This window comes from Sinocyclocheilus anshuiensis, unplaced genomic scaffold (assembly GCF_001515605.1).
Source record: "Sinocyclocheilus anshuiensis isolate Anshui unplaced genomic scaffold, SAMN03320099.WGS_v1.1 scaffold997, whole genome shotgun sequence".
Lineage (NCBI taxonomy): Eukaryota > Metazoa > Chordata > Actinopteri > Cypriniformes > Cyprinidae > Sinocyclocheilus > Sinocyclocheilus anshuiensis.
Genome location: NW_015555715.1, coordinates 429,412 through 457,273, shown reverse-complemented (window position 1 = coordinate 457,273; position 27,862 = coordinate 429,412). Strand labels below are relative to the sequence as shown.

General features: G+C 38.3%; 2 protein-coding genes across 5 annotated transcripts in view; one reads left to right on the top strand and one right to left on the bottom strand.

Moving 5' to 3' along the window:
* The window catches only part of LOC107672323 (pleckstrin homology domain-containing family G member 7-like), a 17,897-nt gene extending 15,748 nt beyond the window's left edge, over positions 1–2,149 (top strand). Inside the window, exons 15-17 of the mRNA XM_016465469.1 lie at positions 392–545; positions 737–834; positions 1,386–2,149. Of these exons, the coding sequence (XP_016320955.1) occupies positions 392–545; positions 737–834; positions 1,386–1,490 (357 nt within the window). The 3' untranslated portion in view covers positions 1,491–2,149. The remainder of the gene's footprint in view (positions 1–391; positions 546–736; positions 835–1,385) is intronic.
* A 2,004-nt stretch (positions 2,150–4,153) lies between these two features.
* LOC107672259 (early endosome antigen 1-like) overlaps positions 4,154–27,862 on the bottom strand; it is a 27,202-nt gene continuing 3,493 nt past the window's right edge. The window contains exons 2-31 of one of the 4 annotated variants that reach the window (XM_016465376.1): positions 25,492–25,566; positions 24,816–24,928; positions 24,575–24,629; positions 24,347–24,418; positions 24,169–24,202; positions 23,751–23,855; positions 23,472–23,593; positions 23,182–23,337; positions 21,101–21,115; positions 20,617–20,733; positions 18,545–18,790; positions 17,977–18,069; positions 16,269–16,418; positions 15,885–16,004; positions 15,301–15,504; positions 15,016–15,216; positions 14,328–14,441; positions 14,073–14,228; positions 13,619–13,758; positions 10,283–10,613; positions 10,055–10,156; positions 9,759–9,953; positions 9,135–9,317; positions 8,869–9,054; positions 8,443–8,571; positions 7,384–7,569; positions 6,999–7,237; positions 6,799–6,919; positions 6,571–6,669; positions 4,154–5,438 (exon numbers count right to left, since the gene is read on the bottom strand). In XM_016465376.1, the coding sequence (XP_016320862.1) occupies positions 5,316–5,438; positions 6,571–6,669; positions 6,799–6,919; positions 6,999–7,237; positions 7,384–7,569; positions 8,443–8,571; positions 8,869–9,054; positions 9,135–9,317; positions 9,759–9,953; positions 10,055–10,156; positions 10,283–10,613; positions 13,619–13,758; positions 14,073–14,228; positions 14,328–14,441; positions 15,016–15,216; positions 15,301–15,504; positions 15,885–16,004; positions 16,269–16,418; positions 17,977–18,069; positions 18,545–18,790; positions 20,617–20,733; positions 21,101–21,115; positions 23,182–23,337; positions 23,472–23,593; positions 23,751–23,855; positions 24,169–24,202; positions 24,347–24,418; positions 24,575–24,629; positions 24,816–24,928; positions 25,492–25,566 (4,182 nt within the window). In that variant the 3' untranslated portion in view covers positions 4,154–5,315. Of the gene's footprint in view, positions 5,439–6,570; positions 6,670–6,798; positions 6,920–6,998; positions 7,238–7,383; positions 7,570–8,442; positions 8,572–8,868; positions 9,055–9,134; positions 9,318–9,758; positions 9,954–10,054; positions 10,157–10,282; positions 10,614–13,618; positions 13,759–14,072; positions 14,229–14,327; positions 14,442–15,015; positions 15,217–15,300; positions 15,505–15,884; positions 16,005–16,268; positions 16,419–17,976; positions 18,223–18,544; positions 18,791–20,616; positions 20,734–21,100; positions 21,116–23,181; positions 23,338–23,471; positions 23,594–23,750; positions 23,856–24,168; positions 24,203–24,346; positions 24,419–24,574; positions 24,630–24,815; positions 24,929–25,491; positions 25,567–27,862 lie in introns of all 4 variants that reach the window. The other 3 variants (XM_016465377.1, XM_016465375.1, XM_016465378.1) reach the window with 3 other exon arrangements.

The window sequence follows — 27,862 nt, the reverse complement described above, 5'->3', positions numbered from 1 at the left end:
ATTTATTTATATATATATATATATATATATATATGTATGTATATATATATATATAGTTTCAATATAATAGCTTTTTTAAATATTGCTCGATTTTAATTTAACATCAGTTAACATTTAATGTATATTTAAATAATGTAGCATCCAGGTCTGGTGTGGAAGGGCCACTTTTCACAATACAATCAATTCCTAGAAAATATGATTGAAAAAGTAGATGGATACAAGTCCAATCCCATCCTAGATTTATTATGTTTCAATATTTTCTTTGACTTGGAAATACAGTACAATACAGAAGTAAAATAGCTTTCCAGTGCTGTTTAATGTTTACTTTATGCATAAGTTAGGTCAAACTTTTAAACAACTAATATCACAGCCTTGTGGTTTTGTATTGCAGAAGTCTGGCGTGGTGGAGTCGAACCCTCTGCGTCCGGCTGCGGGCCAAGAGCTTGAGTTCTTATTACAGGAGAGCTGTAGTTTCATTGTCCTGGACCAGCCCATCTCTCTGGACCGCCTGCAGTTAAAGAACATAGACCAGCTCAATGCCACAGGTGCTGACAGTACGCACAGACATACCATGACACACTCTTTGGATTGAGATCATGTTGCAGTTGTTATGTAATTAATTATTTAGTAATACAGACATTTCCATTGAGGATGGATCAACCCATGTGTGATTAGCACTGATACAAACACTGAAGTTCTCACTGATGGACTGACATTTTATCTCTGAATGTTTCAGCATCTGGTCTGCCCAATTCCTTCATAATAATGCACCAGAATCGTTACCAGCAATGCATCGGAGTCTTCATTCTGCAAGCCCAGACTGAATCTGTGAAGGTGAATCCTGCTAATGTGTTTTCAAAGACCCATGCTTTGATTTCCACCCAACACCCATAATTCACAAACTTAACCAGTGCTGACATGTCAAACATCCTTAGGTTATTCAATTTTAATGTCAATTTGACATTACATTACATATTCATTCTGGAAGAAAAAAAAATTATGGTTTACAAAAAAATATTAAGCAGCACAACTGTTTTCAACTGATAATAATAAGAAATGTTTCTTAAGCAGCAAATCAGCATATTAGTATGACTTCTGAAGGATCATGTGACACTGAAGACTGGAGTAATGGCTGCTTAAAATTCAGCTTTGATCACAGGAATAAATTACAATTTAAAATATATTCAAACAGAAAACAGTTATTTGAAATAGTAAAAATATTTCACAATATTTCTGTATTTTTTATCTAATAAATGCAGTCAAGGTTACATATAAATAACATAAAAGATTGGCAATAAAATCTAACAGTGGTATTATAAACTTAGCTTTTAGCTCAAATCACACAAAAACGGTCTTACTCAGGCTGTATGTTGTGTGTGTTTCAGAAAGCGTGGGTGTCGGAGATTGAGGATGCCATCAGTTCCCTGCTGAAGCAGGACTGTCAGCAGCCGCGGGTCAAGAACTCTTTTCTGGAGTCTTCACAGATCTAATTTATTCAGAGACTTTCTAGAGAACTTCTCCCAGAGTGCCAATGAACCACCGCAGTGCACAAAGGCATTTCATGTAGTTTAAAGGAAAAGTTTGCCCTAAAATGAAAATTCTATCTTTAATTCACCTCATGTCATTCCAAACCTGACTGGCTTTTACTAGAATGTCTGAACTGTTCTTTTCCATACAACAGGACTGAAGCTGTCAAGTTTTTAAAAGGACAGACATCACCATGAAAGTATTCAAGTCTTCTATATGACTCGCATTGTGCAAAAGTCACTTTTGATTATGTCCTAGAAAGAAAGTCATAGGGGTTTGAAACAACATTTTTTTTTTTGTTAAAAATGGAAATACATCCATGTACTTGGATTCTGTTCCAGTGGTGACCCTGAGCAGTTTGCACTTTTTAATTCCCCTTTTTTTTCATTTTTGGAGAACAGAATGTCGCACATTCATAACACAAAAAAAGATGCTGAATTTGTGTGTCAGAGAGTGACACTGTGTATTATGGGGAAACTTAAATGCTTAGATAAAAGAACCTACTGTATGTGTTGTAATACAGTGTGTACGTTAGCAAAACTCTCATTTGTATAAATTACAATTTTCTTTAAAACAATATTATGCACTGCCTTGTTTCGTGAATAATTTACTTGGTTGACCATGAAAAATAAAATATTAAGTTGTTTTTATACATCACGAACAAAGTATTTCATTTTAAAGTTTAACCAGGACACCAGTAAAACTAAAACAAGTAATAGTTTTTGGTATTTTGAATTAAAACTGAAATAAAATATAATTATTAGATGAAAAATGTATTTCAGTTAGTTGCCAACACAAAAGATTAAGTACTAAAATGTTTTTTTTTTTTAAATACGACCAAAGCACACCACAAAATGACAACAATTTCTACTTAAAATTTAACCTGATAATATTAAAAATAAAACGAATTTAATACATAAATTCAACAGTAGTATATAAACAATCCTAAAATAACACAGCAGGACAATGAAAGAAAATAGAAACAGCTAGTTCATTGTTTACTCTTAAACATGATGGAAAATTTGAAAACATAATACTTCTGAACATTTTTTCCTCCATAACAACAAAACATCTCAGGTAATGAAGTAGTTCAGCTGTTCTTAATTTGAGTCAGGACCTTCCGGCATACAAACCAATTAACCTTAAATCACTGTCAGTATGTGATATTTTACACTTTTGCTGTTTTTTTTTTTTTTTTATTATTTTATGCATTTAGTATATTCTGATTGATTTTTTCATCCATTTCTGATACTGCTTTCACATCACACATATGTAGGAACCTGCTAAATGAATTAACATGTATTTGATAGGTTTTGCCTGTTAAGACGTGTCTGCATTGAGTGATAGAAACAAACCTTGATATAAGGCACACAAACACATTACCACAACATGAATGTGAACACCCTGCTGTTCAGCACATGGAAATATGAGCCAATCAACAATAATAATGCATGACGACCATATAACAGGTAGTTAGCGAGTAGTTCTGATGCAAAAACCTACAAGTGATGCACTTTGCATATGCGGTCACAAATGAGCTTTATTTGCAAGCTGCACAACCTGCTTTTCTTCTGAATGTGCACAAACACACTGCTAATAATTACAGCATTGTTGTCAGATGGAGGGTTTTGACCAGTTATATTGCACTGAGTGGCTTCTATCATACTGTTGTTGACTGCAGCACACATTTCATCCACAATCAAGTTAAAGGGCTAATATTCATACAATATTACATTTTCTGAAATCATGTCACATGACTGAGCTGGTGATGAGTGCAAAACATCCTGAGACATTAATGATTGTTCCTGGGATACCTACGGATCTTTATGCACCTGGATCCATCTACCCACACAAACAGGAAGTAATCAATACCCCAGAATCACACTGACAGCAAACAGTGCCATCAACGCTGCAAGTCGGCGTTACAACCTATTAAGCAGAGCGAAAACATCAAAACATGGCTACTGGATAAACCACATACAGTGAAGCATACTTTACAGCAGTTAGTTGCACTCGCTCGCATTTAGCTCTACACTAAGCGCTTACAATGACGCTCTGACCATCTGGCCACACTTTCAGCTTCTAATATTGGAATAGTTAACCAAAAAAGTGAAAATTGTGTCATTTCCTCACCCTCATGTCGTTTCAAACCTGTATGATGGGAAGATATTTTGAAAAATGTCTGGTTTTTTGTCCATACAGTGAAAGTCAATGGGGTCCAAAAGAATCCCTTTTGGACCCCATTGACTTTTACTGTTTGAACAAAAATAAAATGGAAGTCAAGGGGAACGGAAATAGTTCGGTCATCAACATTCTTCAAAATACCTTCTTTTGTAATCTGCAAAACACACAAAGAAAACAAGACTTATGAGAAGATATTTCAAAGAATGTCAGTAAATAGTTTCAGTTCCTACTGACTTCCATTGTATGGTACATTTTTTTTTGTTTGTTTGTCTATCAATATTCTTCAAAATATCTTGTGTTCTGCTAAATAAACAAAGACGACAAGATATTTTGAAGAATGTCGGTAAATAAAGAGTTTTGGTTCCCACTGACTTCCATTGTATGGACGATTTTTGTTTGTTTGGCTTTCAATATTCTTCAAAATATCTTCTGTGTTCTGCTAAATAAACAAAGAAAAGACGACAAACAATATTTTGAAAAATGCTGATAACTAAACAGTTCCCACTGACTCACTGTATGGACAAAAATACAATGGAAGTCACTGTTTGCTTCTCAACATTCTTCAAAATATCTACTTTTCTGTTCCACAAAAACTTTGTCATGTTTGTAAATGGTGAAAACTGACATTTTTAGGTGAACTACCCCTTGATGTCTAAATTGTTGGCTCGCAGCGTTGAGTTCGCTCAGTTGCGTAGATGCCATGAATGAGAGAAACTGCTCAAGTTGAAGAGAAATGTAGCAGCTGATATTTTAAACACAATCAGTGTTCATTTTCAATATATTAGCACACAAACAATCACGCCCAATGCAGTTATTGCTTAAAAGCAGGGCATGTACATCCAGCGTGTACAAATTGATAAAGGAAAACAAAAGACATATTCGTGTGCGTAAATCTTTAAAATAATTCACCAAGTTCTACTGGTGAGATTATAAATGCAAAACAAACATCAAGTGTTTCATTTCAACAGCCATAAGAGCAGCAAAGCAAGCATGTACGTTACACCCACATTCCTTGTTAACATGCCCACATTGAATGACAAATGATACAGTCTCCATAGAGTGACAATTATATCTGAATTATTCACATGTGCCTCTTTTGTCTGTACATTTACTTACAAATATGATATCAAATAAGGACCCTGCGAACAGCTTTGGTTCTACTCAGATTCCTTCCCACCCATCATTTCTTATAGCTATATAAGAGACTCTTATATCACGATATCAATGTAAAACTCAATCCTGAGTGCCAAAGCTGCTGTACTTTAGCACAAAACTTCTGTAAGGAACTGATTTTTATTTTACAAATTATACATCTGCTTAAGCGGTCCCTCCCTTTTGATTCCTCTGGGTCTGAAAGTGGCCCCATAAGTGGCAAAGGCACTGGACAGATGAGGACAACCTTTCTGGCCGGTTTAATTTAGAATACCCTCTCTATCTGATTGGCAGCATTAAGTGACCACTGCGACACGCTGTTCCTCAGTGGCCCCTGCAGCTTCTGCATCTGCCCTGGGCTGGCCTCTCCTGGTTGCTCGTGTTTCCTGGGGAGAGGTCAGGGTGAGCAGGGCGCAGAGGGCTGCAGGGGACGGGTTTGGGAGGGAGGGCAATCAGACCTGGAGCTCATCAAAGCAATTGTCACACACTCGGACAGGCTTTTTGGAGGAGGGCGTCAGGGTGTTGCGGGCAGAGCACTCCGCACAGAAGATGTTGCCGCAGTGTCGACAGTGGTGCTGGGGGAATAGAGAGACACAGGGGTCATGATTTAGGTCAGGTGGTTAAGTTAGTTTAATGTCACACTGATAGATAGAATGGAATGGATGTGACAGTTAGATGCTTGGATTGTTTGGGCTGGGTATTGGCACTGATTCGATTATAAAGATTTGATTCACACTTCCATTTGGTTCATTTGGAGAAATTCTGGTTCAGATATTTCTGGCTCAAACAACTTTGTGACTTTTGATGCACATTTTGGAAACTTTATTTATACATCTTATGTGTTTCCATCCATGTATTTTTATGTATGGAAAACCAAAATGTGAATAGAATTTCCTTAATGCAGATAAAAATGTATCACAAAAAATGGGATGGGAGGCACAATACAAAAAAAAACAAAAAAAAAACATGTTTAATATTATATTAGCTTATATTAGTTTAGTAAGTGAAGCATTATTTGTAGCATGTCTCCTAACCCTCCTGTCCTGCAGATCAGGCATTTATGTCAATAATAAAAATAATAATAATGTTATTATTATTATATTAACATTATTACTATTATGTGGAGCATTATTTGTAGTGTGCAATCTGTCCTGCAGGTCAGGCATTTTTGTGAATAAATAATAATCATAACTATAATAATAACATTATTATTATCATTACTAATATTTTTTATTAGTAGTATTATTATAATGAAGCATTATTTGTAGTGTGCCTTCTGTCCTGCAGGTCAGACATTGTGAATGAATGAATGAATGAATATTATTATTATTATATGCATCCACTGTAAAATATTGATGTTTTAAGAATTGATTAGATCATTCAAATGAACATTACTAAAAAAAAAGTAATACTTCACAATGTTACACTGGGAATGCTTGTTTCTTAGGCAAATATAAATATGACAGAAGATATGATGTGGATTTAAGAATGACTCATTGCCAATGACTTCCTGACAACAACAAACAGACGCTTTTGTTGGTGGAACGTGCTTTGATGCACCATGTCATGTGATCACAGTCCTTTGAACGCAGGCGCACGGATCAGTAGGTTAGATCATTAACATTGTATTGATCTCATACTTTGATCCATTCGAGCGGCTACCTCATCAAATAAGAATGTGAGCGTGTGTGTAGGCATGATGCAGACCTTTCTGACAGTGACAGAGAAACCCTTCCCACAAGCCATACAGTTCTGCACCTCGTGATCTTCCGCCCACTTTCGTGTGAGAGACTGCGACTGCTTTATCTGGAACAGGAAAAAGGGGCCACATTTGACTAAAAACTGAAGTTTACTTGGCTAGAGATGCAAAACAACACCAAACCTGAATTGTAAGGTCAGTAATTTCAGTATGTCTGGTGTTGGTGTCAGCCTGACCTGTAAGGACTGGTTCTCCCGGCCAAGCTCCTGCATGGCGGCTGTAGTGTCATCCAGCTTCCTGCGCATCTCCACCAACTTAGCCTGAAGCTTCTCGATCTCACCTTCACCCTGGACACACCTGGAAAAGGATCAAATTGAAAGTGATCATCACTTTTTCTCGGTTTATTTATGCCCAAATTGGTCTAGAGCCATCAAACCTCTCCAGCAGTGCGCGTCTCTCATCCTGGTTGTTTTGAACGGTGGCCTCCAAAACAGCGATCTCCCCTCGCAGTTCATCCGTCTGTTTCTCCAGCTCGCCCACCCGCCTCTGGCTGCTCTGCCACTCCCGCTTCAGCGTCGCCATGTTCTCGTTCAGTGCCGCCACCTGCATAGACATCTTCACCTCCGCCTCTTCCCTCTGGTTCTCCACCTCCTCTTTAGCCTTCACTTCTGAAGCCTGAGAAAGGAAGAGAATGTAACTTTTCTGTGGAAAATTTTAAACACATTTTTGCTAAATAAGTCAGCAATTGCTAATCATTAATATTATTATCATTAATAACAACAGTAGTAATAATAAATAAATCAAGTTGATATTATCAGTACCAGTTGCTGTTGTAGTTTGTCCGTCTGAGCTTTGAGCTGTTGCTGTTTTTGTTTGATGGAGTCTCTGGTCTTCTGATGCTCTCTCTGTTCCTGCTCCAGAGATGCTTGAGCTGCCTCCACCTTCCCCTGCAGCTCCACCTTCTGCTGGATCAACAGCTGCTTCGCTGCCTGGAGCTCCTTCAGCTCCTGTGAGAGATATACAAACAATTCTGTCAGTTATAAACATAGTTGGATGTGAACCTGTAACGCTTTGGGTACAAGCCCAGATCATCAAACTATGCTACACAATTCATGGTAATCCAAAAGGCATCAAAATACTTAAGATAGTGGACAATGAAGAACAATGATATGCCATTTAAAGGTGTACCACGTTTTTTTTGTTCATGTTTCAGTTTCCACAGCAGCACGTCTGTTTTCAACATTGACAATATTAAATGTTTTGTGAGCAGCAAATCTGCATTTTAAGACGATTTCTAAAGAATCATGTGACACTGATAACTGGAGTAATGATGCTGAAAATGTAGTTTCACCATCACAGGAATATACAATACATTTGGATATTTTAAATATATATATATAAAAAAACCTGTTATTTTAAATTGTAATACTATTTTACAATATTACAGTTTTTACTGTATTTTTTATCAAATAAATGGAGCCTTGGACCCCAAACTTTTGAACGGTAGTGTACAGTCTCATACAAAAGCAAAATATTTCAGTAAGCTCCATTATAAAAATATTTTGTCATAACTACTTTATTGAGTAACCGAAAATGTACAAAAATAGGTTAGTGAAATTAAATGTACTTTGGCTGGACATTAATAAGTATTAATAATAAGCCTCATTATGGGGGTCCCTATGAGGAGGAAACCGACTCTGCTAAGATTAAAGAAGCTTTTTTAGGACACTGATAGGATTCAAAGTACTAATATTTTGAGGAAAAAAACTAGCAGTTAACAATAATTGTACATATTTTACATATAGTGCACTTTTAAGTGACAGATTTTAAGGCTGCCATGATTCATAAAAGTGATTTGGGCCAGAGGCTATCAGTCTGACCTCATTCTTCTCAGCCAGAGCTTTAAGATCAGCAGACAGTTTGTTTTTGTCCTTCTCTAGAGTGCTCTGGCACACTTTGAGCTCCTCGCATTGAGCCTTCTCCTTCTTCAGCTGCTCTTCAGTTTGTTCCTGAAACAAAAGACACAGTCAGCTGAACAACTCGACATTTCCATAAATAACATAATGAAATAATAATCTCCATGTCTGTGTTGGTAAGCAAATTAAAGTTATAACACTTCCTGGTCACAACAGAAGGTTGTATTGTAGTTTCGCTGTGTCTGGAACAGACTCTTTATTCATAGCCACACAATCAAGGCCGGTGGCATTTGCTTCCGTAACCTTCACACCACAGCAACATCTGTGGTTCAAAGGCTGGCTTGAGGCCACAACGGTGATATCTAAAAAATCTGCAGCATATTTTGTTACCTGTTGTTTCTGGAGCTTCTGTAGAGCCTCCACCTGCTGTTTGATCTTCTCGTCTCTCTTGCTGAGGTCTTTCTCCAGCGTCGTGCGGCCCGTCTTCAGCTCCTGGACCTGGGTTTCGTGAGCACTGAGCTGGTTCCTGTTGGCCACCATCTCCTCCTGAGCTAGAACCAGCTTCTCCTCACACACCTACATGACAAATACGAGCTAATAATCACAAACTGCACGTAATCATTTATTAAGATGTGCTCATACTTTATAAAACAAACCTTGAGATCCTGGCGTACAGCAGAGAGCTCCGATTCTTTGCCGTAGTAATCAGACTGAAGGGTGGCGAGACTTTCTTTGGTGCTGTCGCTGGTCTTCTGCAGCTCTGCACAACGATTCTTCTCAGCGTTCAGATCTTTAGACACTGCCGTCACCTGCTCCTTCAGCTCTACCTCCTCTTCAGTCTGAAACACAATTCAATTTATTCACGGACATAATGTCCAACAACATGGCAGTTCACTCAAAAATGAAATCCTGTCACCATTTACTCATCCTCATCCTCCTTCCAAATGCATATGACCTTCTTCTTCTGCGGAACACAAAAGAAGATATTTTGAAAAATGCAGGTAACCAAACAGTTTCAGTTCTCATTGACTTTCAAACCAAAGTCCAAACAACAAAGAACCAAAACTGTTTGGTTATCAATGTTCTTAAAAATATCTTAGGTTCCACAGAATCAGGTATACAGATTTGGAATGACATGAGGGAGAGTAAATAATGACAGAACGTTAACTTTTGGATGAACTATCCATTTAAGAACAGGAAATTAAACATTCAACTTGGGTGTGTTAAGAGAATTTATGTACATTTTATGAAACATAAGTGAGTAAGGAAACTCCATGTGCCTTTTTAGTGAGGGAAGTCTGCAGCTCGGAAACTTGTGCCTTAATTTTCTTCACTTCCTGTCTGAAGGACCCCTGTGTGGTCTTCATCTCTGCCTGTAGCTGCTGTACACTGTTTTCTTTCTCTTTCAGTGTATCTTGAGACTGTTTCAGTTGAGTGTTCAGTGCGGTCAGCTGAGACTGAATGCCCTTTTCTGCCTAAAAGATTCAACAATTGCAAAATATCATGATTCTTCTAACATGGGTTTGCATAAAGGTCGAAATCAATGCTTCTTTAGAGTTATACTTCACAGTCTTACCTCTATTGATTTCTCAAGCTGACCTTTGACATGGCTGAGCTCTTTAGAAGCGGTCTCTGTGTTTTTCTGAAGCTCTTGCTGTGCTTTCTGATAAAACGTCTCCTACAAATTAGAGAAAGGTTGATATATAAATTTATGTGAAAATGTTTGCATGAAAAAATAATAATTTTGACTTTATTTTGAAGCATACACAACTGTCCAAACATTTTTTGAGGCCAAAATCCTCACCTTCTCCTCCAAAGTGGCCTTGCTGCTCTTCTTCTCTGCCTCTAATTTAGTCTGGCTCTCTTTGAGAGCTTTCGAGGCTTTGTTTAGAGCCTCTTTCACCGTTGCCATTTCTTTAGTCAGAGCTTCCTTCTCCTCCTGAGTTTTCTTAAGATCTGCGCTCAGACCCTGGACTTTCTTGTCCAGCTCTGCTTGCCGCTTCTGACCCTCCTGAGACAGTTTATCCAGGCTAGCCTGCAGGGTTCCACACTCCTGCTCTGCCTTCTCCAGCTGTTGTCTTGTTTCGGAGAGGGCTGATGTTTTCTTCTTCAACTCCTCTTGCTGTGTGGCAGCTCTGAGACAGAAAGGAAAGGGAAAATCCTCATGTCACACCTGTGATCTATACATATTAGATTAGAAGTGTGGGGTCGGTAACATTTTTTGTCTCTTATGCTCACCAAAGAAACATTTATTTGATCAAAGATACAGTAAAATAATATTTTAAATATTTTAAAAGTTTTTAATAATGGTTTTCTATTTTAATATATTTTAAAATGTAACGTATTCCTGTGATGGCAAAGCTAAATTTTACTCCAGTCTTCAGTGTCACAGAAGACTGAAGAATTGACATTTTTCCATATGAAGTATCTACCCTTGTTTCTCAGAGTTTAAAAGACTGTTCAGCTCCTTCGTCTTCATCTCTAGCTCACTGATCTGCTTCTTCAGCATCTGCTGCTCTTTCTGAGCCTGTTCCCTTCCAGAGCGGAGTTCAGTTAACTCTACCTCTGCTTTCTATATCAGACAAAAACACATGCAGAAAACACATTACATCACAGAAATTTCATTATAATACAATCCATATTAAAAGATTCAGTTATTACAATGGTGTGTAGCTTTCAAGCATTTCTCCATCAAGTAAACATCGCAGATTTTTCCAAGTAATTCATAGTAAGCAAAAAGTCAATAAAAAAAAGCAAAGAAATAAATCAAGACTGCTTTCTTGTCAATACTGCCATTTGATATCTCTAACATAACACAACAGGCCTGTAACATTTTTAAAATGAAGTCACGATGACAAAGCAGAAATGTGCTGCAGTGACACTGACCTTGGTTTGGGTCTCCAGAGTCTCTATCCTCTGCTCTGCAGTCAGCAGTTTGTCTCTGCTGTTCTTCAGACTGGTCTCCAGCTGAGAGCACTGCTCCTGCTTCTCCTGCAGCCTGCGGCCCTGCTCCTCCAGCTGAGCCTGCACTTTACTCAACTCCTGCAGAGACACACGACAAAAACAACGTCTATGAACCTCCAACAAAATGACTGATATAAATACACTAGGTTAAAATTTTGTCAAAGCAATCATACATACTTGTTGCTTATCTTGCAATGCATTCTGGGCAGTCTCTAGGTGGTTCTCCAAGTCGGCTCTCTGGGCATTTTTAGCAGCTTCGGCAGACAATAGCATCTCAGTCTTGGCTTTTAGCTAAAACACAAAAAAGTAATATATAAACTTTACTAGTATTTTGTTTTAATACTTAAGTTGGTGACAATAATGAAATATTAATAAACTTCACTAATATTTTAACATCTGTAAATCATTAGGCTGGAATAAATAAAATTGAAAAGCACTATAATGTCACTTTGCATTAAAGGAATTATTCACAGAAAACTGGTTTACAATGAGATGGGGTGAATAAATTAGACAGAAACTCTTATTATTTATTATTGTGTTTACACTATAATAGTATTTATTACATTTTTGAGTAGTCTTCTAATTCTATATTTTTCATTATCATTTTATTTTTGTTAAAGTTTTCGTCAATTGTTTTGTGCTTTTGCCATTTTTATTAATATATAGTATAATAAATAATATATAAACTAAGTTTTTCATCTATTATTAAGATTTAATTTAATTTCAGCTTTATTACAATTAATGAAAACTACTCTAAATTGTTTTTGTTTTAGTAAACAATAACAACTGGCCAGAAATAGGTATAATTTTCATGTTTGCATTAATTATTATTTTAAATAATTATGAACAAACACAACACAAGTACCTGTGTGTCTAGCTGGGCAATCTTCTCTTTGCTCTCTGTGAGCTGTGTGGTAAGCTCAGAGATGGTGGTCTCGAGGCTCTGGCAGCGGTCTTGCGCTGAACGCAAGTGGGTCTTCTGCTCCTGCACCTGCTCATGGAGGTTGTCCTGAGCCTGTTTGTGGCTCTCTGACTGGTTCTTGAGCTTGTCTGTAAGCTGCGTAATCTGAATTAACACATGGGTGAAAAACTAGAGTGAGCTTCCTCCCTGTTCAAAGTAGTGTAGTCATACTAGTCCAGTGTCCAGTACCTGTTCCTGTAGTGAGTGATTTTTCTCTTTTAATTGGTTCAGCACAGCTGCCTCTCCTTCACCGGCCTGGATCTTAGCACACAGATCTTCTCTCTCTGCTTCCAGCTGGCTCACGCTGTCCTTGCTCTTCTGCAGCAGAGCTTCAAGATTCTGGATCTTCTGGTCCTTGTCCCCGATCTGACGCAACACCTGCTCCAGGTCGTTCTGCATAAGAACATCAAAGGAGCATGTATGTGTCACTGTTTCCACAAAATATTAAGCAGCACTACTGAAAATGTTGAAATTATTCTTAAAAAAAACAAATCAGCATATTAGAATGATTTCTGAAGGATCATGTGACACTGAAAACTGCAGTAATGGCTGCTGAAAATTCAGATTTACCATCACAGGAATAAATTACAATTTAAAATATATTAAAATAGAAAAATGTACTTTAAATTGTAATCATATTACTGTTTTACTGTATTTTTTAATAAATACAGTCTAAAAGGTACATTTATTTTCCTGCACAGTAAAGCAAATATTGCTTTTTCTACAAAAATCCACTGATGGAACACTTAATGAGATGCTACAGTCATTTTTACCTGTGCTTCTCTAAGTTTGCCATTAGTGCTCTGTTGAAGTGTTTGCATCTCTTGGTGCTGCTGTTTGGATTTGTCCAGCTGATGCTGCAGGTCAGTAGACCTGGTAGAGCTCTCCTTTAACTACACACACATAATCACAGATATGTACAGTCATAGAGAGTGAGAGACAAGTGCAGTGGTTAAAAGTGAAAACAAGACACTCAAGCCCACCATAGTAATAATTATTTGGTCTGGGTTTTGCATGTAAACACTCATTATCAATTAACACGCTGACTACTGCAGTAATTATTCTTAGTGCGCTTTACTGCATTCACGTGATCCAAGTCTTCCAGCTTGTATGTGCAGTGCTGTGAAATTTGTACTAATCAGCTGCTAATTTTACTCCAGTCTTCAGTGTCACAGAAGACTGAAGAATTGACATTTTTCCATATGAAGTATCTACCCTTGTTTCTCAGAGTTTAAAAGACTGTTCAGCTCCTTCGTCTTCATCTCTAGCTCACTGATCTGCTTCTTCAGCATCTGCTGCTCTTTCTGAGCCTGTTCCCTTCCAGAGCGGAGTTCAGTTAACTCTACCTCTGCTTTCTATATCAGACAAAAACACATGCAGAAAACACATTACATCACAGAAATTTCATTATAATACAATCCATATTAAAAGATTCAGTTATTACAATGGTGTGTAGCTTTCAAGCATTTCTCCATCAAGTAAACATCGCAGATTTTTCCAAGTAATTCATAGTAAGCAAAAAGTCAATAAAAAAAAGCAAAGAAATAAATCAAGACTGCTTTCTTGTCAATACTGCCATTTGATATCTCTAACATAACACAACAGGCCTGTAACATTTTTAAAATGAAGTCACGATGACAAAGCAGAAATGTGCTGCAGTGACACTGACCTTGGTTTGGGTCTCCAGAGTCTCTATCCTCTGCTCTGCAGTCAGCAGTTTGTCTCTGCTGTTCTTCAGACTGGTCTCCAGCTGAGAGCACTGCTCCTGCTTCTCCTGCAGCCTGCGGCCCTGCTCCTCCAGCTGAGCCTGCACTTTACTCAACTCCTGCAGAGACACACGACAAAAACAACGTCTATGAACCTCCAACAAAATGACTGATATAAATACACTAGGTTAAAATTTTGTCAAAGCAATCATACATACTTGTTGCTTATCTTGCAATGCATTCTGGGCAGTCTCTAGGTGGTTCTCCAAGTCGGCTCTCTGGGCATTTTTAGCAGCTTCGGCAGACAATAGCATCTCAGTCTTGGCTTTTAGCTAAAACACAAAAAAGTAATATATAAACTTTACTAGTATTTTGTTTTAATACTTAAGTTGGTGACAATAATGAAATATTAATAAACTTCACTAATATTTTAACATCTGTAAATCATTAGGCTGGAATAAATAAAATTGAAAAGCACTATAATGTCACTTTGCATTAAAGGAATTATTCACAGAAAACTGGTTTACAATGAGATGGGGTGAATAAATTAGACAGAAACTCTTATTATTTATTATTGTGTTTACACTATAATAGTATTTATTACATTTTTGAGTAGTCTTCTAATTCTATATTTTTCATTATCATTTTATTTTTGTTAAAGTTTTCGTCAATTGTTTTGTGCTTTTGCCATTTTTATTAATATATAGTATAATAAATAATATATAAACTAAGTTTTTCATCTATTATTAAGATTTAATTTAATTTCAGCTTTATTACAATTAATGAAAACTACTCTAAATTGTTTTTGTTTTAGTAAACAATAACAACTGGCCAGAAATAGGTATAATTTTCATGTTTGCATTAATTATTATTTTAAATAATTATGAACAAACACAACACAAGTACCTGTGTGTCTAGCTGGGCAATCTTCTCTTTGCTCTCTGTGAGCTGTGTGGTAAGCTCAGAGATGGTGGTCTCGAGGCTCTGGCAGCGGTCTTGCGCTGAACGCAAGTGGGTCTTCTGCTCCTGCACCTGCTCATGGAGGTTGTCCTGAGCCTGTTTGTGGCTCTCTGACTGGTTCTTGAGCTTGTCTGTAAGCTGCGTAATCTGAATTAACACATGGGTGAAAAACTAGAGTGAGCTTCCTCCCTGTTCAAAGTAGTGTAGTCATACTAGTCCAGTGTCCAGTACCTGTTCCTGTAGTGAGTGATTTTTCTCTTTTAATTGGTTCAGCACAGCTGCCTCTCCTTCACCGGCCTGGATCTTAGCACACAGATCTTCTCTCTCTGCTTCCAGCTGGCTCACGCTGTCCTTGCTCTTCTGCAGCAGAGCTTCAAGATTCTGGATCTTCTGGTCCTTGTCCCCGATCTGACGCAACACCTGCTCCAGGTCGTTCTGCATAAGAACATCAAAGGAGCATGTATGTGTCACTGTTTCCACAAAATATTAAGCAGCACTACTGAAAATGTTGAAATTATTCTTAAAAAAAACAAATCAGCATATTAGAATGATTTCTGAAGGATCATGTGACACTGAAAACTGCAGTAATGGCTGCTGAAAATTCAGATTTACCATCACAGGAATAAATTACAATTTAAAATATATTAAAATAGAAAAATGTACTTTAAATTGTAATCATATTACTGTTTTACTGTATTTTTTAATAAATACAGTCTAAAAGGTACATTTATTTTCCTGCACAGTAAAGCAAATATTGCTTTTTCTACAAAAATCCACTGATGGAACACTTAATGAGATGCTACAGTCATTTTTACCTGTGCTTCTCTAAGTTTGCCATTAGTGCTCTGTTGAAGTGTTTGCATCTCTTGGTGCTGCTGTTTGGATTTGTCCAGCTGATGCTGCAGGTCAGTAGACCTGGTAGAGCTCTCCTTTAACTACACACACATAATCACAGATATGTACAGTCATAGAGAGTGAGAGACAAGTGCAGTGGTTAAAAGTGAAAACAAGACACTCAAGCCCACCATAGTAATAATTATTTGGTCTGGGTTTTGCATGTAAACATGCATTATCAATTAACACGCTGATTACGGCAGAAATTACTCTCAGTGTGCTTTACTGCACTCATGTGGTCCAAGTCTTCCAGCTTATGTCCAGTATTGTGATATATGTATTAATCAGCCATTTTTTGTCTTTACCTGTTCCTCCAAGCGGGACAGTTTAAGCTGCAAGTCTGTCACCTGCTGCTCCCGATCTTTGAGTTTCTCTCCTGATAGCTGTCTCTGCTCTTTCAGCCGGCCTTGCAGCTCCCCCAACTGACGCTCAGTTTCCAGCAGCTTTGCATGCAGCTAGAGAGGATGGAAGTATGAGAGCCTGATTACAAGTACAAATCTTTACACAGCACTTACACACCTGGATCAGCACACTTATGTAAGAATGCTGTTTATGGATTTCAGCTCAGCCTTTAATACTTTAGTAGTCTTCCTCACAAATCTGAGCCTAGGCAGCTCGCTGTGCACGTGGATACTGGACTTTCTAAGCAACAGACCCCAGAATGTCAGAATGGGAGGTCACACATAATCCACTCTCATCCTGAACACTGGCACACCACAGGGGTGTGTCCTCAGCCCCCTCCTCTACTCGCTCTTCACACACGACCGCTCCCCCATCCGTTCTACCAACACCATCGTCAAGTTTGCTGATGATACCACCATAGTAGGACTGATTACGGACAATAATGAGACACTCCTACAAGGAGGAGGTTCAGCATCTGACAGAATGGTGTTCCCTCAATAATCTGGATTTAACATCTCTAAAACCAAGGAACTTATAATAGATCAAAGCGCACTGAGCACTCTGCCTTCTGCATTCATGGAAAGGAGGTAGAGAGCTTTAAGCTCCTTGGTGTGCACATCTCGGCCGACCTCCCATCAGGTGTGGAATGCCCAGCATTATATCAGACTCTGCTTCCTCAGGAAGCTAAAACATGCTCACCCTCCCTCATCACCTGCTGACCAATTACTATTGGTCAACAATAGAAAGACATTTACACTGGCCATCTTAGAAAGAAAGCCAGCTGTATTATAATGGACACCACTCACCATTGTTTATTTGCACAAAGTACTCTGTCTGGCACAAACCATTGTATATATTTTATAGTACGATATTTCTCATTACCTTTGTACCTTCTGGATTACCTCTCTCTTCTTGTTTAATATCTCTATTTGTATCTGTACTTGTGTCTGTCTTTTTTATTTTATTATGCCAAACCTTCTGAGCTGCTAAACAAGTCTTTTGTTGTTTCAAAAACAATGACAATAAAACTATTCTATTCTATTCTAAATGTGTAATGGATCAATGGGTTTGATTCAGGATGGGTGGATTTGATTCTTAGAATTAAGTTTCTGGATTAATTTGATTATTATTGTAAATAAAAAAAGATAGAATTGCATGGATAAATGGATGGATGGGTTTGACTCGGAACTAAAGGGTGGGTGGATTTGAGTCTGACTCTAAATAGATGAATTATATTTTAAATTAATGGATGGATGGATTTGATTCTGAACTAAAGGATGTATGGATTTGATTCTGATTCTAACTGGATGGATTCGAATATGAACTGAAGGATGGCTGGATTTGATTCTGATTCTAACTTGAATCTGATTCTGAACAAAGGGACGGACAGATTTGATTCAGATTCTAACTTGATGACTTTGTTTCTAAACTAAAGGATGGTCAGATTTGATTCTGATTCTAACTTGATGAATTTGATTCTGAACTAAATGATGGCTGAAGCTGATTGTGAACTAAAGGATGGATTTATTTGATTCTGATTCTAACCCTGATGAATTTGATTCTAATTCTGGATGGATGGTTGTTATAGTATTGTGCATTTATTTTACTGACCTGGCTGATCTCACTTTGCTGCTGCAGGCCCTGGTTTTCTTTATCCTCTCTCTGCTGTTGAAGTTGTTTCCTCTCTGCCTTCAAATCCTGGTGGTCCTTCTCCAGCTCGCCGAGTTCCCGCCTGAGTCGTGCGGCCTCCTCCCCGCGTTCGGTTAATTCAGCCTGGGCCCGACTCAGAGCTGCCTCTCCTGATGACACCCGGGCCTGGCTCTCCTGGAGCTCCAGGTCTTTCTGGTGCAGACTAGCCTCATTTACACTGGCCATCTTAGAAAGAAAGCCAGCTGTATTATAATGGACACCACTCACCCTGGACATCACCTGTTCTCCCCTCTGCTCTCTGGGAAGAGATACAGAACAATCAAAACAAAGACTAGCAGATTAAAAGACAGCTTCTTCCCTCGGGCAGTCCAATGCATAAACTCTCCTCCTACCTCTCCCAAACACTAGTGCACATCAAACCTTTGTCTCAGGAACTACAAATGGAATACCATACACTGCATATTTGCACTAAACAAATTTACATATACTGTATCTTCATATACGTTTATACAAATTACTGTTTTATATGGTCCTTCTCCAGCTCGCCGAGTTCCCGCCTGAGTCGTGCGGCCTCCTCCCCGCGTTCGGTTAATTCAGCCTGGGCCCGACTCAGAGCTGCCTCTCCTGATGACACCCGGGCCTGGCTCTCCTGGAGCTCCAGGTCTTTCTGGTGCAGACTAGCCTGAAGACTCTTCTTAGAGGCCTGCTCCTGACCCAGACGCTCTTCGAGTTCCTGTCTCTCCTTCTCCTTACGCGATAACTTCTCTGACAAAAGCTGAGGAGTGACAGAATGATTAGACATTTATTGCCATTCAGGTTTTTATTATGACGGAGTAAAATGGCAACTCGACATGTCTAAAAACATATTGTCTTTTTATGACAATTAATAATATTACATTCTTCAGACTAGCCTATGCACACTGTACAGAGCATCAATATCCAATAAGATGCCAAATAACAGTGTTGTGGCATGCTGACAAATATCTGGGAATTCTGGGATAGCTCAGGGATCTCTCTTATGAGAGCAGAGTTTTATGAGGGCAGGGCTGGGCAATTGTGTTGTGAACTTTGCCTGTGACGGCTATAAAAAGGGCAAGGTAGATAAGATCACATTTGGTAATGTGTTGCTGTTAACGGTGTTTTCTTGCATTGACCCATTTTTATTTGGTCCTTCAAGTGTACGAAAGAGTCTTAAGGGGATAGTTCACCCAAAACTGAAAATGTCAACATTAACTCAAGCTGATTCAAACCTGTATGACTTTCTTTTTTATAGTAACCCTACCTCCAGTACTTTAGAGCAGTGGTTCTCAACCAAAACCTAATTGAGGTCTTAGTAACTTCCAAGAGGACTGCAAAATGTCTTAATTATTCAAAATAAATAATGTTATATAATTTAATATAAAAAATGCCTGCTTATATATTTATATATAGAGAGAGAGAAAAGAATGTATGTAATGAATACATAAATCATAATATGTAAAAGCTGTTAAAATACATAAAAAATATAGGCCTAAATATCATGAACTATTAATAAACAACAATTTTACAATATTTGTTAATCTAGATTCAGAAATCTACAAATACTAACATATTTTTTAACAATTTTAGTTTTATATAATTATTACATTAATTAATCTATTATGAAACAACAGGAATTAACAATGAACAATAGCATATTTATAATAGCATTTAACATTATTTTTATGTTAACATTAACCTAGATTAGATAATTACATAAATAATATATACAGTACAAAATAAATAATATTCCTTAATAATCATTCACTTTAGTTCCTGATACACAATGCATTAACTAATGTCAAATTAAACTATATTATGAAGTTTTAACAACAAAATAAATTGGTAACTTTAAAAAGTTATAGGTTAGATGAGACAAGATCATTGTCAAGTATAGGTTTGCCCTCTTTCTTATTCCTGTCCTTGAATGCATCTTCCTTTTGAACTTGAAATTATCGTTTATATTTATCCCGCAGGACACTTCACAGGGATGGTTCTATTAACGACCCCTTAATCGCCCCTATATCACTTCCCATCAGTACCATGATCCACATTTTTCAAAAGCCAGCCCACCTTTGGAGTCTGATCTCTTAATCCTGTCTTGACAACTGGAACAATGGACTAGAGAGCTGTGGGTCTATACCTGTGGCCCTATATTGCTCTGACTGCCACAACAGGCACGAGACCAATCTCCCCCTGCTGCTTTAATTACACAGCATCTGTGGTGTGTATGTCAACACTCTTTAATGGCCAATCAAAACACATGGTGTGCTGATAGGTCAATGGGGCGACTTTGGACTGAACACATGGGGCCAGCAGCCCAAGAAGCTTCCTATGAAATGTGTTGGGCCATTTCCTGAAAGCCAGCTGGTGACGCTTGTAAACGGCGGTACAGTAAACTTATATTTGGAAGTGGGTCTCAACATATTCAGCGCTGGCGTGTGTTCTGTGAAGCTGTAAATTAGGCCATTAAAATATACAGCTGGATTTGCTGTGAGCATACAGCACATGCCTTGTTGCTTAGGGTGGTCTAGTAAATCTAGACACAACATATCTCCATCTGTTTGTGTATGTGAGTGTTACCTGGGTCTGCTGCTGGAAGTTGTTCAGGCTGCTCTGTAATTGGTGGATCTGCTGGGTGTAGACCGCTGCCTCCTGAGGACCCTTCTCCAGTTCTGCCTTCAACTGAGCAATCGTTGTCTACAAACAAGCATGCAAATGTGAAATCGCCAAAGCAAACAAGTCTAGTGTCATTTATGCTCGCTTCAGTTTTAATATGCCGTCTACTCTGTCTAAAGTCTGATATTTTTGCACATGGCAAAACAAGAGAGCAAGAAAATAATAATTTCATTGTATAATGCATTTTTCATTGGATGAAAATGAAAAGAACATTACATTATGGTGGAGAATGAAAAATTCTAAAGCTGATGACATGAAGAATATAAAAGAGCATAGACATTAAGAGAGACTTGCATAATAACTTACATTTTCTGAAGAAAAAAAGGGGCATTCTGGCAAAAATAATGAAAAACATGACACTGAGGCATTCAAAAGGAAAAATTGTTACCTCCAGTTTACGAATCTCCAAGAGCAAGCAAAGCAGGTTCAGAGTTAAGTGAAGGGTGAACGAGGGAGAAGGACACACAAACACAGACCAGTGAGGTGAGACAGGACACACGGTACAGAGGCAGAGGTGCCAATACACAGGTTATGACAAGTACTTTGGGAGAAAACACTGACTATGTTTCAAACCCTGGTGCGCTGCCTACCTAGAAGGTGTTTTAGGCATGCTTCTGATGATAAATATAGCAAATGGACACTAAGTCTGGGGTCAGTAAGATTTTTTGTTTTTAAGAAATTAATACTTTTATTCAGTCAGGACACATTAAATTAATTAAAAGTAATAGCAAAGACTTCAGCATTGTTATGAAATATTTCTTTCAAATAAAAGCTGTTCTCTATTCATCAAAGAATCCTGAAAAAAAGTGTATCACAGTTTCCGCAAAAAAAATGTTAAGCAGCATTTTCAAGTGTTTTAACATTGATAATAATAAGAAATGTTTCCTGAGCACTAAATCAGCACATCAGGATTATTTCTGAAGTAGTGGCTGCTAAAAAATCAGTTTTACCATCACAGGAATAAATTACATTTTAAAATGTATTAAAACAGTTATATTAAACTGTAATAATATTTCACAAGATTAATGATTTACTGTATTTTTGATCAAATGAATGCGTCCTTGGTGAGCAGAAGAGACTTTTGAACAGTTGTGTAACTATTTTATTATGTTTTAAAGAGTATCGAAAGAAAACATCAGTTCAAAATGAAGTTCTCACACTTTGTGTGTGATTCATGCGAGAAACAACTTGGCTACGTTTACACGACAACGGTGTAGTCAAAAACGGAAACGTTTTTCCCTTGCGCTTTTAAAAAGTTTCACGTATACACAACAACGTTTTCAAAACGATTTGCGTTTACACATATCCACGAAAATGGCCAAAAACGCTGTATTACGTATGCAAGGCCAGTAGTTGGCGCTGTCACCTTGTTAGTAAACAGTACCTGTAGGGAAGTGAAGATTATATGATGCGTCTCCGCTGTTGGTTGTAATATTGGTGAAGTAAATCCACACTTTGCTGAAGAAGCGTTAGCAAACTCTTGAGCAGCAACAACTAGTACCATATACTCCGCCATTGTTGTGTATGTTTGTTCGTTGGGTATGTCTACATACCTAACACGTACTGACATCACCGTTTTCAAAGATTCCCGTTTTGGGTGTTTACAAGGAAACGACAATGGTGCCGTTTTCAAAAACGTCCACTTTGAAACCCGTTTTCAAAAATATGCGTTTTCAGTCCCCAAAACGCCGTTGTCGTGTAAACGGCCCCTCAGTTAGGTTGTAAATTATTGCTTTACTAGACAGCTCTCTAGGGTCTGAAACAGTGACACTATAATCTAATGAATTTATGGAGGCATATTGCAAAGAATGATGCCAGCAACCTTAACATTTCCTTATACCGTCACTAGATGGCAGCCTTTGAATTAGGTAGACCAACAAACGTCAAACCATTATCTGACGAAAGTACACTTAAGTGACCCGTTTGTAATGATCTACGAACCAGAACTATTCTGTTTGTGGGACCTTATATAATATTGAGAAGCGATTTTTAGGTCAGAAGTGCAGGCAATTACAGGCATGTTTACAGGAAACACTCAGAGGTGGGAGGGCCTGCCAGTGGGTTAACGGTTAACCTCAGGAATCTGTTAAAGAGGACAGTCAGTGTGACCCTTAGATGTTTAACAAACACGTTCGGACACGACATTATGATTGAAACTGACAGTATGAAATAGTTTGAGAGTTTTAATGCCAGCAATCTGCAGTCGTTTGTGATCTCGGTTTACTTCAATGGGCAAAGTGACATCACTGGCACATCCATTCAAAGGTCCGTTGCTTGTCTCAAAATCACCTTTCATTATCTCTGCCTTCACGAGCTATTGATTCTGGCACGAGTCTCCATATTTGTCCGCTTCTATCAATACTTACATTTTCAGGATTAACAGCAGAGATCGACTGTAAAACATCATGGTAACTCTGTCCTCACGTCAGTTATACAGTGCAGACAAGGTCACAGCAGGTTTGAGCTCACCTCTGAGGTAGTGAAGCTGGCCTGCAGCTGTTCGTATTGGCTCTTGAGGCGCTCGGACTCCTCCTCCCTCTCACGGGTCATATTGTCCATGAGCGTCTGCACCTGCACCAGCTCTTTCTTCAACACCTCCACGTCTTCCACTCCAGGCCTCTGGAGCTGGAGGAGAGCCAATGACAGACAGGATTAAGCCAGGAGAGACTGATGAGTTAAGAGGTTGATCAGGTATGGGCACCAGCAGCTGAGAGGATGCAAACTCATTAATTATCATGAGACAATAGATGTGACATTACCAGCTCTGCCGCCAATTTATCCTTCTCCTGTTTCTCTTTTTGCAGATCTTGGTTTAGGTTGGCCAGCCTCTGCTCCAATGCTTCTCTCATGCTTTTCTCCTCATCATAACAAGATTTTATGTCTGGGATATGAAACACATTTTATTTTATTATTTTATTTCATTTAGGACTGGCCTTAAGCTGATACTTTTTCAAATAATTTTAAATATAGAAACAAACATTTTAACATTCTAAAGAGCACATAAATATTAAAGGCAGGAACGTTCCCGCAAAACCTACCAACTATCTCAGTTGCGAGCTGGGCAGCTTTCTGTTCAAACAAGTCTTTCATCTGTTTGATGTTGAACTTCTCTGTCTCAGATTTGTTGAGCCTCATCTCAAGCTCTGAGGAGAAAGAAACACTGACTGCAACTTCACAAAATGAACCATTATGCTTAAATAAAACATTTAAAAGTATGTTCAGGATTCAATACGAGATACACTCTGTTGACAGCATTTGCACTGAAAATAATTGTGATATATCCTTTCATTTTTAATTAAATGAAAATGCTGTTACAGTATATATACATTTTAAAAAATGCAATATCCTGTGCTAATATGACAATCAATGTAATGCCACAGAGCTATTGATTGAGCTTAACTTGTATTGGACCCAGTACATTCCTTTAAAGAATGAAATCAACACTACTCAACTAACCTGATTCTTCACTAGTACCATCACTCTGTGAGCCCTAAAATCGATACACATCCAGCAATTCAATTAGAGAACACAGCAAACATTCCTTCAGTAGACAATAGACACCATTCAAAGTGTAAACTTTTCTTAATTCATCTTTGATCTCTGTTTGAGCAACCAAGCATTTCAAAGGATTTACTTTGTTAGTTGCTACATGTCCTTGTACTTTGTCTAATTCTTTTTTCAGTTCCTCAGAAAACCAGCGTTCCTCCTGAAAACACACACCAAAATTGCACATCAGCAATTTTAAACCCAATACATATATCCAGTGGAATAACATTATTGAGTAATGGTGCTATGAGTAATGCACATTTCATGCATCCTAAGGCTGATACGATAAGAAGGGTGGGAGTAAAAGGCATAATACCTTCAGTGAAGCCTGTAAATCTTGGACTTCTTGTCGAAGAAGGGTTAGATCCTCCCTTAACAACAAAACCCACAAGCCTTTATTATACATTTTTCATATTAATGACTATTTCTGCATTGTTGAAGTCTTAGTATAGTTTGCTTTAAGATTAAATAAAATGCTGGCTAGATTATCTGGTTGAGAGACTGAGTTTCTCTGACAAGAAAGGAAGCAAGTAGGGTTTAATATTACAGAAGCCCACCTGCCAGGGCTGAAGGGGGACGGCTGGTCTCCTGGCTCATGGAACACCTCATAATGTTTGAAGAGCTCCTCAGCAGAGTTATGTGACTTCATACACTGGGGACAAATGAAGCCCTGTGAACAAAAAAATTAACGCCACAATGAATTCAGGCGAAGATACGAAACAGCAAAGAACATGCAGCGTAACATCACATCAGTTACTAAAATGAGAGTTAAAGGGAGAGTTCATCCAAAAATATTCTTATACCATTTATTCACCCTGATTTTATTCCAAACCCATATGATTTTATTACTTCTGTCGAACACAAAAGGAGAAAATATAGACAAATTCCTCACATAAAAAGCTCTAATATGACGACTCATAGGGACTAATTTTATGGTGCTTTTTTTGTCATTTCTAAAGCTTGATGGCATCTGGTCACCATTCACTTTCATTATATGGAAAAACAGCAGCATGAACATTTTGATAAACTTCTAATTTTGAAAGAAAATCTACAGTTTTAGAAAAAATTTGATTGAGTAAATGATGACAGAACTTTAATTTCTGACTGAATTTTTTCCTGGAACAGGCTTGAATACAACACTGATATAATTTTAGCAAATGAAAGAAAAAGTCTTTAAAGCAATGAGGCATTTAGGCAGTATGATGGTAGGGTTATAAATTTAATTTGGCTTACCTCTGAGGACTCATTATTCATATCAGCAGACGGCTGCTCAGACTCCGAGCTCTGAGAACCTCCTTTCCCAGGAGTCTATTTCCAAAAAGATATGATCAAAGAAAGCAGAGAAAGGAAGGATTTGAGTCAGACGTCATCTGTGAGAAACTTCATCTCATTATGTCACATTATTCAGGTCTGGCACAGCTGATCATGTATCTGGGCAGCCGATCAAGACTGAGTGCTGGTTTGGTCTGCTCACTGCATGTCATTCACAAGGTGTAAAGGCAAAGATCGCTTTGTTGGCTTCTTGGGATGTTCTCGGCACAGCTGTCATTCATACGAGAACATGCATCAGGCTGAAACAGTATACTCAGCAGGATGGGCGTTTAACGTTTGCCTCGATCTTGGCAAACGAGAACAGTATGATGTCAAACAATAATGTGCTCAAACATTGATATGCCCTTGACATTTTGACATTTCATATGTGCCTACTGTCAGATCACAAGATGTCACAGTGGTTGGAAACTGCTCTTTAATCACTATTAGATCTCACTCTCAGCTTTCCTTTCACTTGTTAAAGAGAATAACTTTGACACCTCACCACATAACATACTGGCCTGGTTCAAAATATATTTTTATTATGATAAAATGTTCTATGTCCATGTCCAAATATGCCGCCTTTCCCATGCAAAAATCAGTATGCCAAATTCTCAAAGACTGACTCTGTATTACATTTACATTTAATCATTTAGCAGACACTTTTATCCAAAGCAACTTACAAATGAGGGCAATAGAAGCAATCAAACCAACAAAAGAGCAATAATATGTAAATGCTGTGACAAGTCCCGGTTAGTCTAATGCAGTACACGTAGCAAGTTTTTTTTTTTTTTTTTTACAATAAATAAAAAAACAAGTAGATAGAATAGAAATAGAATAGAGAGTGCTAGTGTTAAAGGGTAAAGGCTTTTTTTTTTAAATGCAAACACATACCAGCTAGAGTCGTGTGACAGACACAGTGATGAAGCTGGTATGTGTTAGTGTGTTAGTGATGTGACCCCCCCCCTCTCGCTCTCTCTCTCGCGCTCTCTCTCGCTCTCTCTCTTTCTCTCTCTCGCTCTCTCTTTTTCTCTCTCTCTCGCTCTCTCTTTCTCTCTCTCGCGCTCTCTCTTTTTCTCTCTCTCTCGCTCGCTCTCGCTCTCTCGCGCTCTCTTTTCTCTCTCTCTCGCGCTCTCTCTTTTTCTCTCTCTCTCGCGCTTTCTCGCTCGCTCTCTCTCTCTCTCGCGCTCTCTCTCTCTCTCGCGCTTTCTCGCTCTCTCTCGCGCTCTCTCTCGCGCTCTCTCTCTCTCGCGCGCTCTCTCTCACACACACACACGCGCGCGCGCACACACACACACCATGCGCAAAACTCCGCATTTGAACAGTCAATAGCAAATACTTAAACTAATAACAAAACAGTAGCTGATTCAGAAGTGCCAGATTGTCATAGCAAAGTCAGAATTACCTCCTCTCCTAGGTTCACGAAACGGTCGTCCATAAAATGCATTGCTGTTCTGTTGTAAGTGATCTTAAAGATTCCTAAATGCATCTACTTCTGGAAGGCCAAATAAAGTGCTTTTGCTTTCGCCTAGAAACACACAGCGTCTCCCTGACATGGCTGCTTCAACACTAACTGCGGTTATTGAAACCACGCCTTCTTTCTTTGCGTGCACATTTGGGCCGCATTATGCTAATATTTCCACATAGTGAGGTAGACATGTGGGAGCCGTTTTAGGGGGGCGTGGCAGAGTCTTAACTTTGATAAAGAATATCTCTTTGGTTTTGAGACTTTAGTCTTTGCAACTTCAGGGATCTTATCTATGCACAATCAGCTTGTAACACTCCAAAGAGAAAGGAAAACTTGAAATCGCATCATATGACCCCTTTAAATAAAAAACAAGGAGTTAAAACAGAAATAGAATAGAAAGTGCAAGTGCAAGTGTTAGAGGGTCAAGTGTAGATGGAAGAGGTGTGTCTTTAGCCATTTCTTGAAGATGGCTAAAGACTCAGCTGCTCGGATCGAGTCAGGCAGCTCATTCCACCAGCAGGGAACAGTTAAGGTAAAATTCTGTGAAAGTGATTTATTATATATTATGGGAGTTGGGTGAATCTCACAAAAACCTGCCAAGAAATATTCATGTCATTCATGTTACACATGTCTACTCCGTGTGTTTCTCTGCACAGGCCCGGTGCACCCAGGACGCGATCTTCCCAGATGTCCTTCACTCCGGCGCCGGGACACCACGGACCAAAATATTATCATATTACCCCAATTTGACAGTCTCTGCACTGGCTACCTATTAAGTTCCGTATCAGTTACAAAATATTATTACTTGCCTATAAGGCCCTTAAT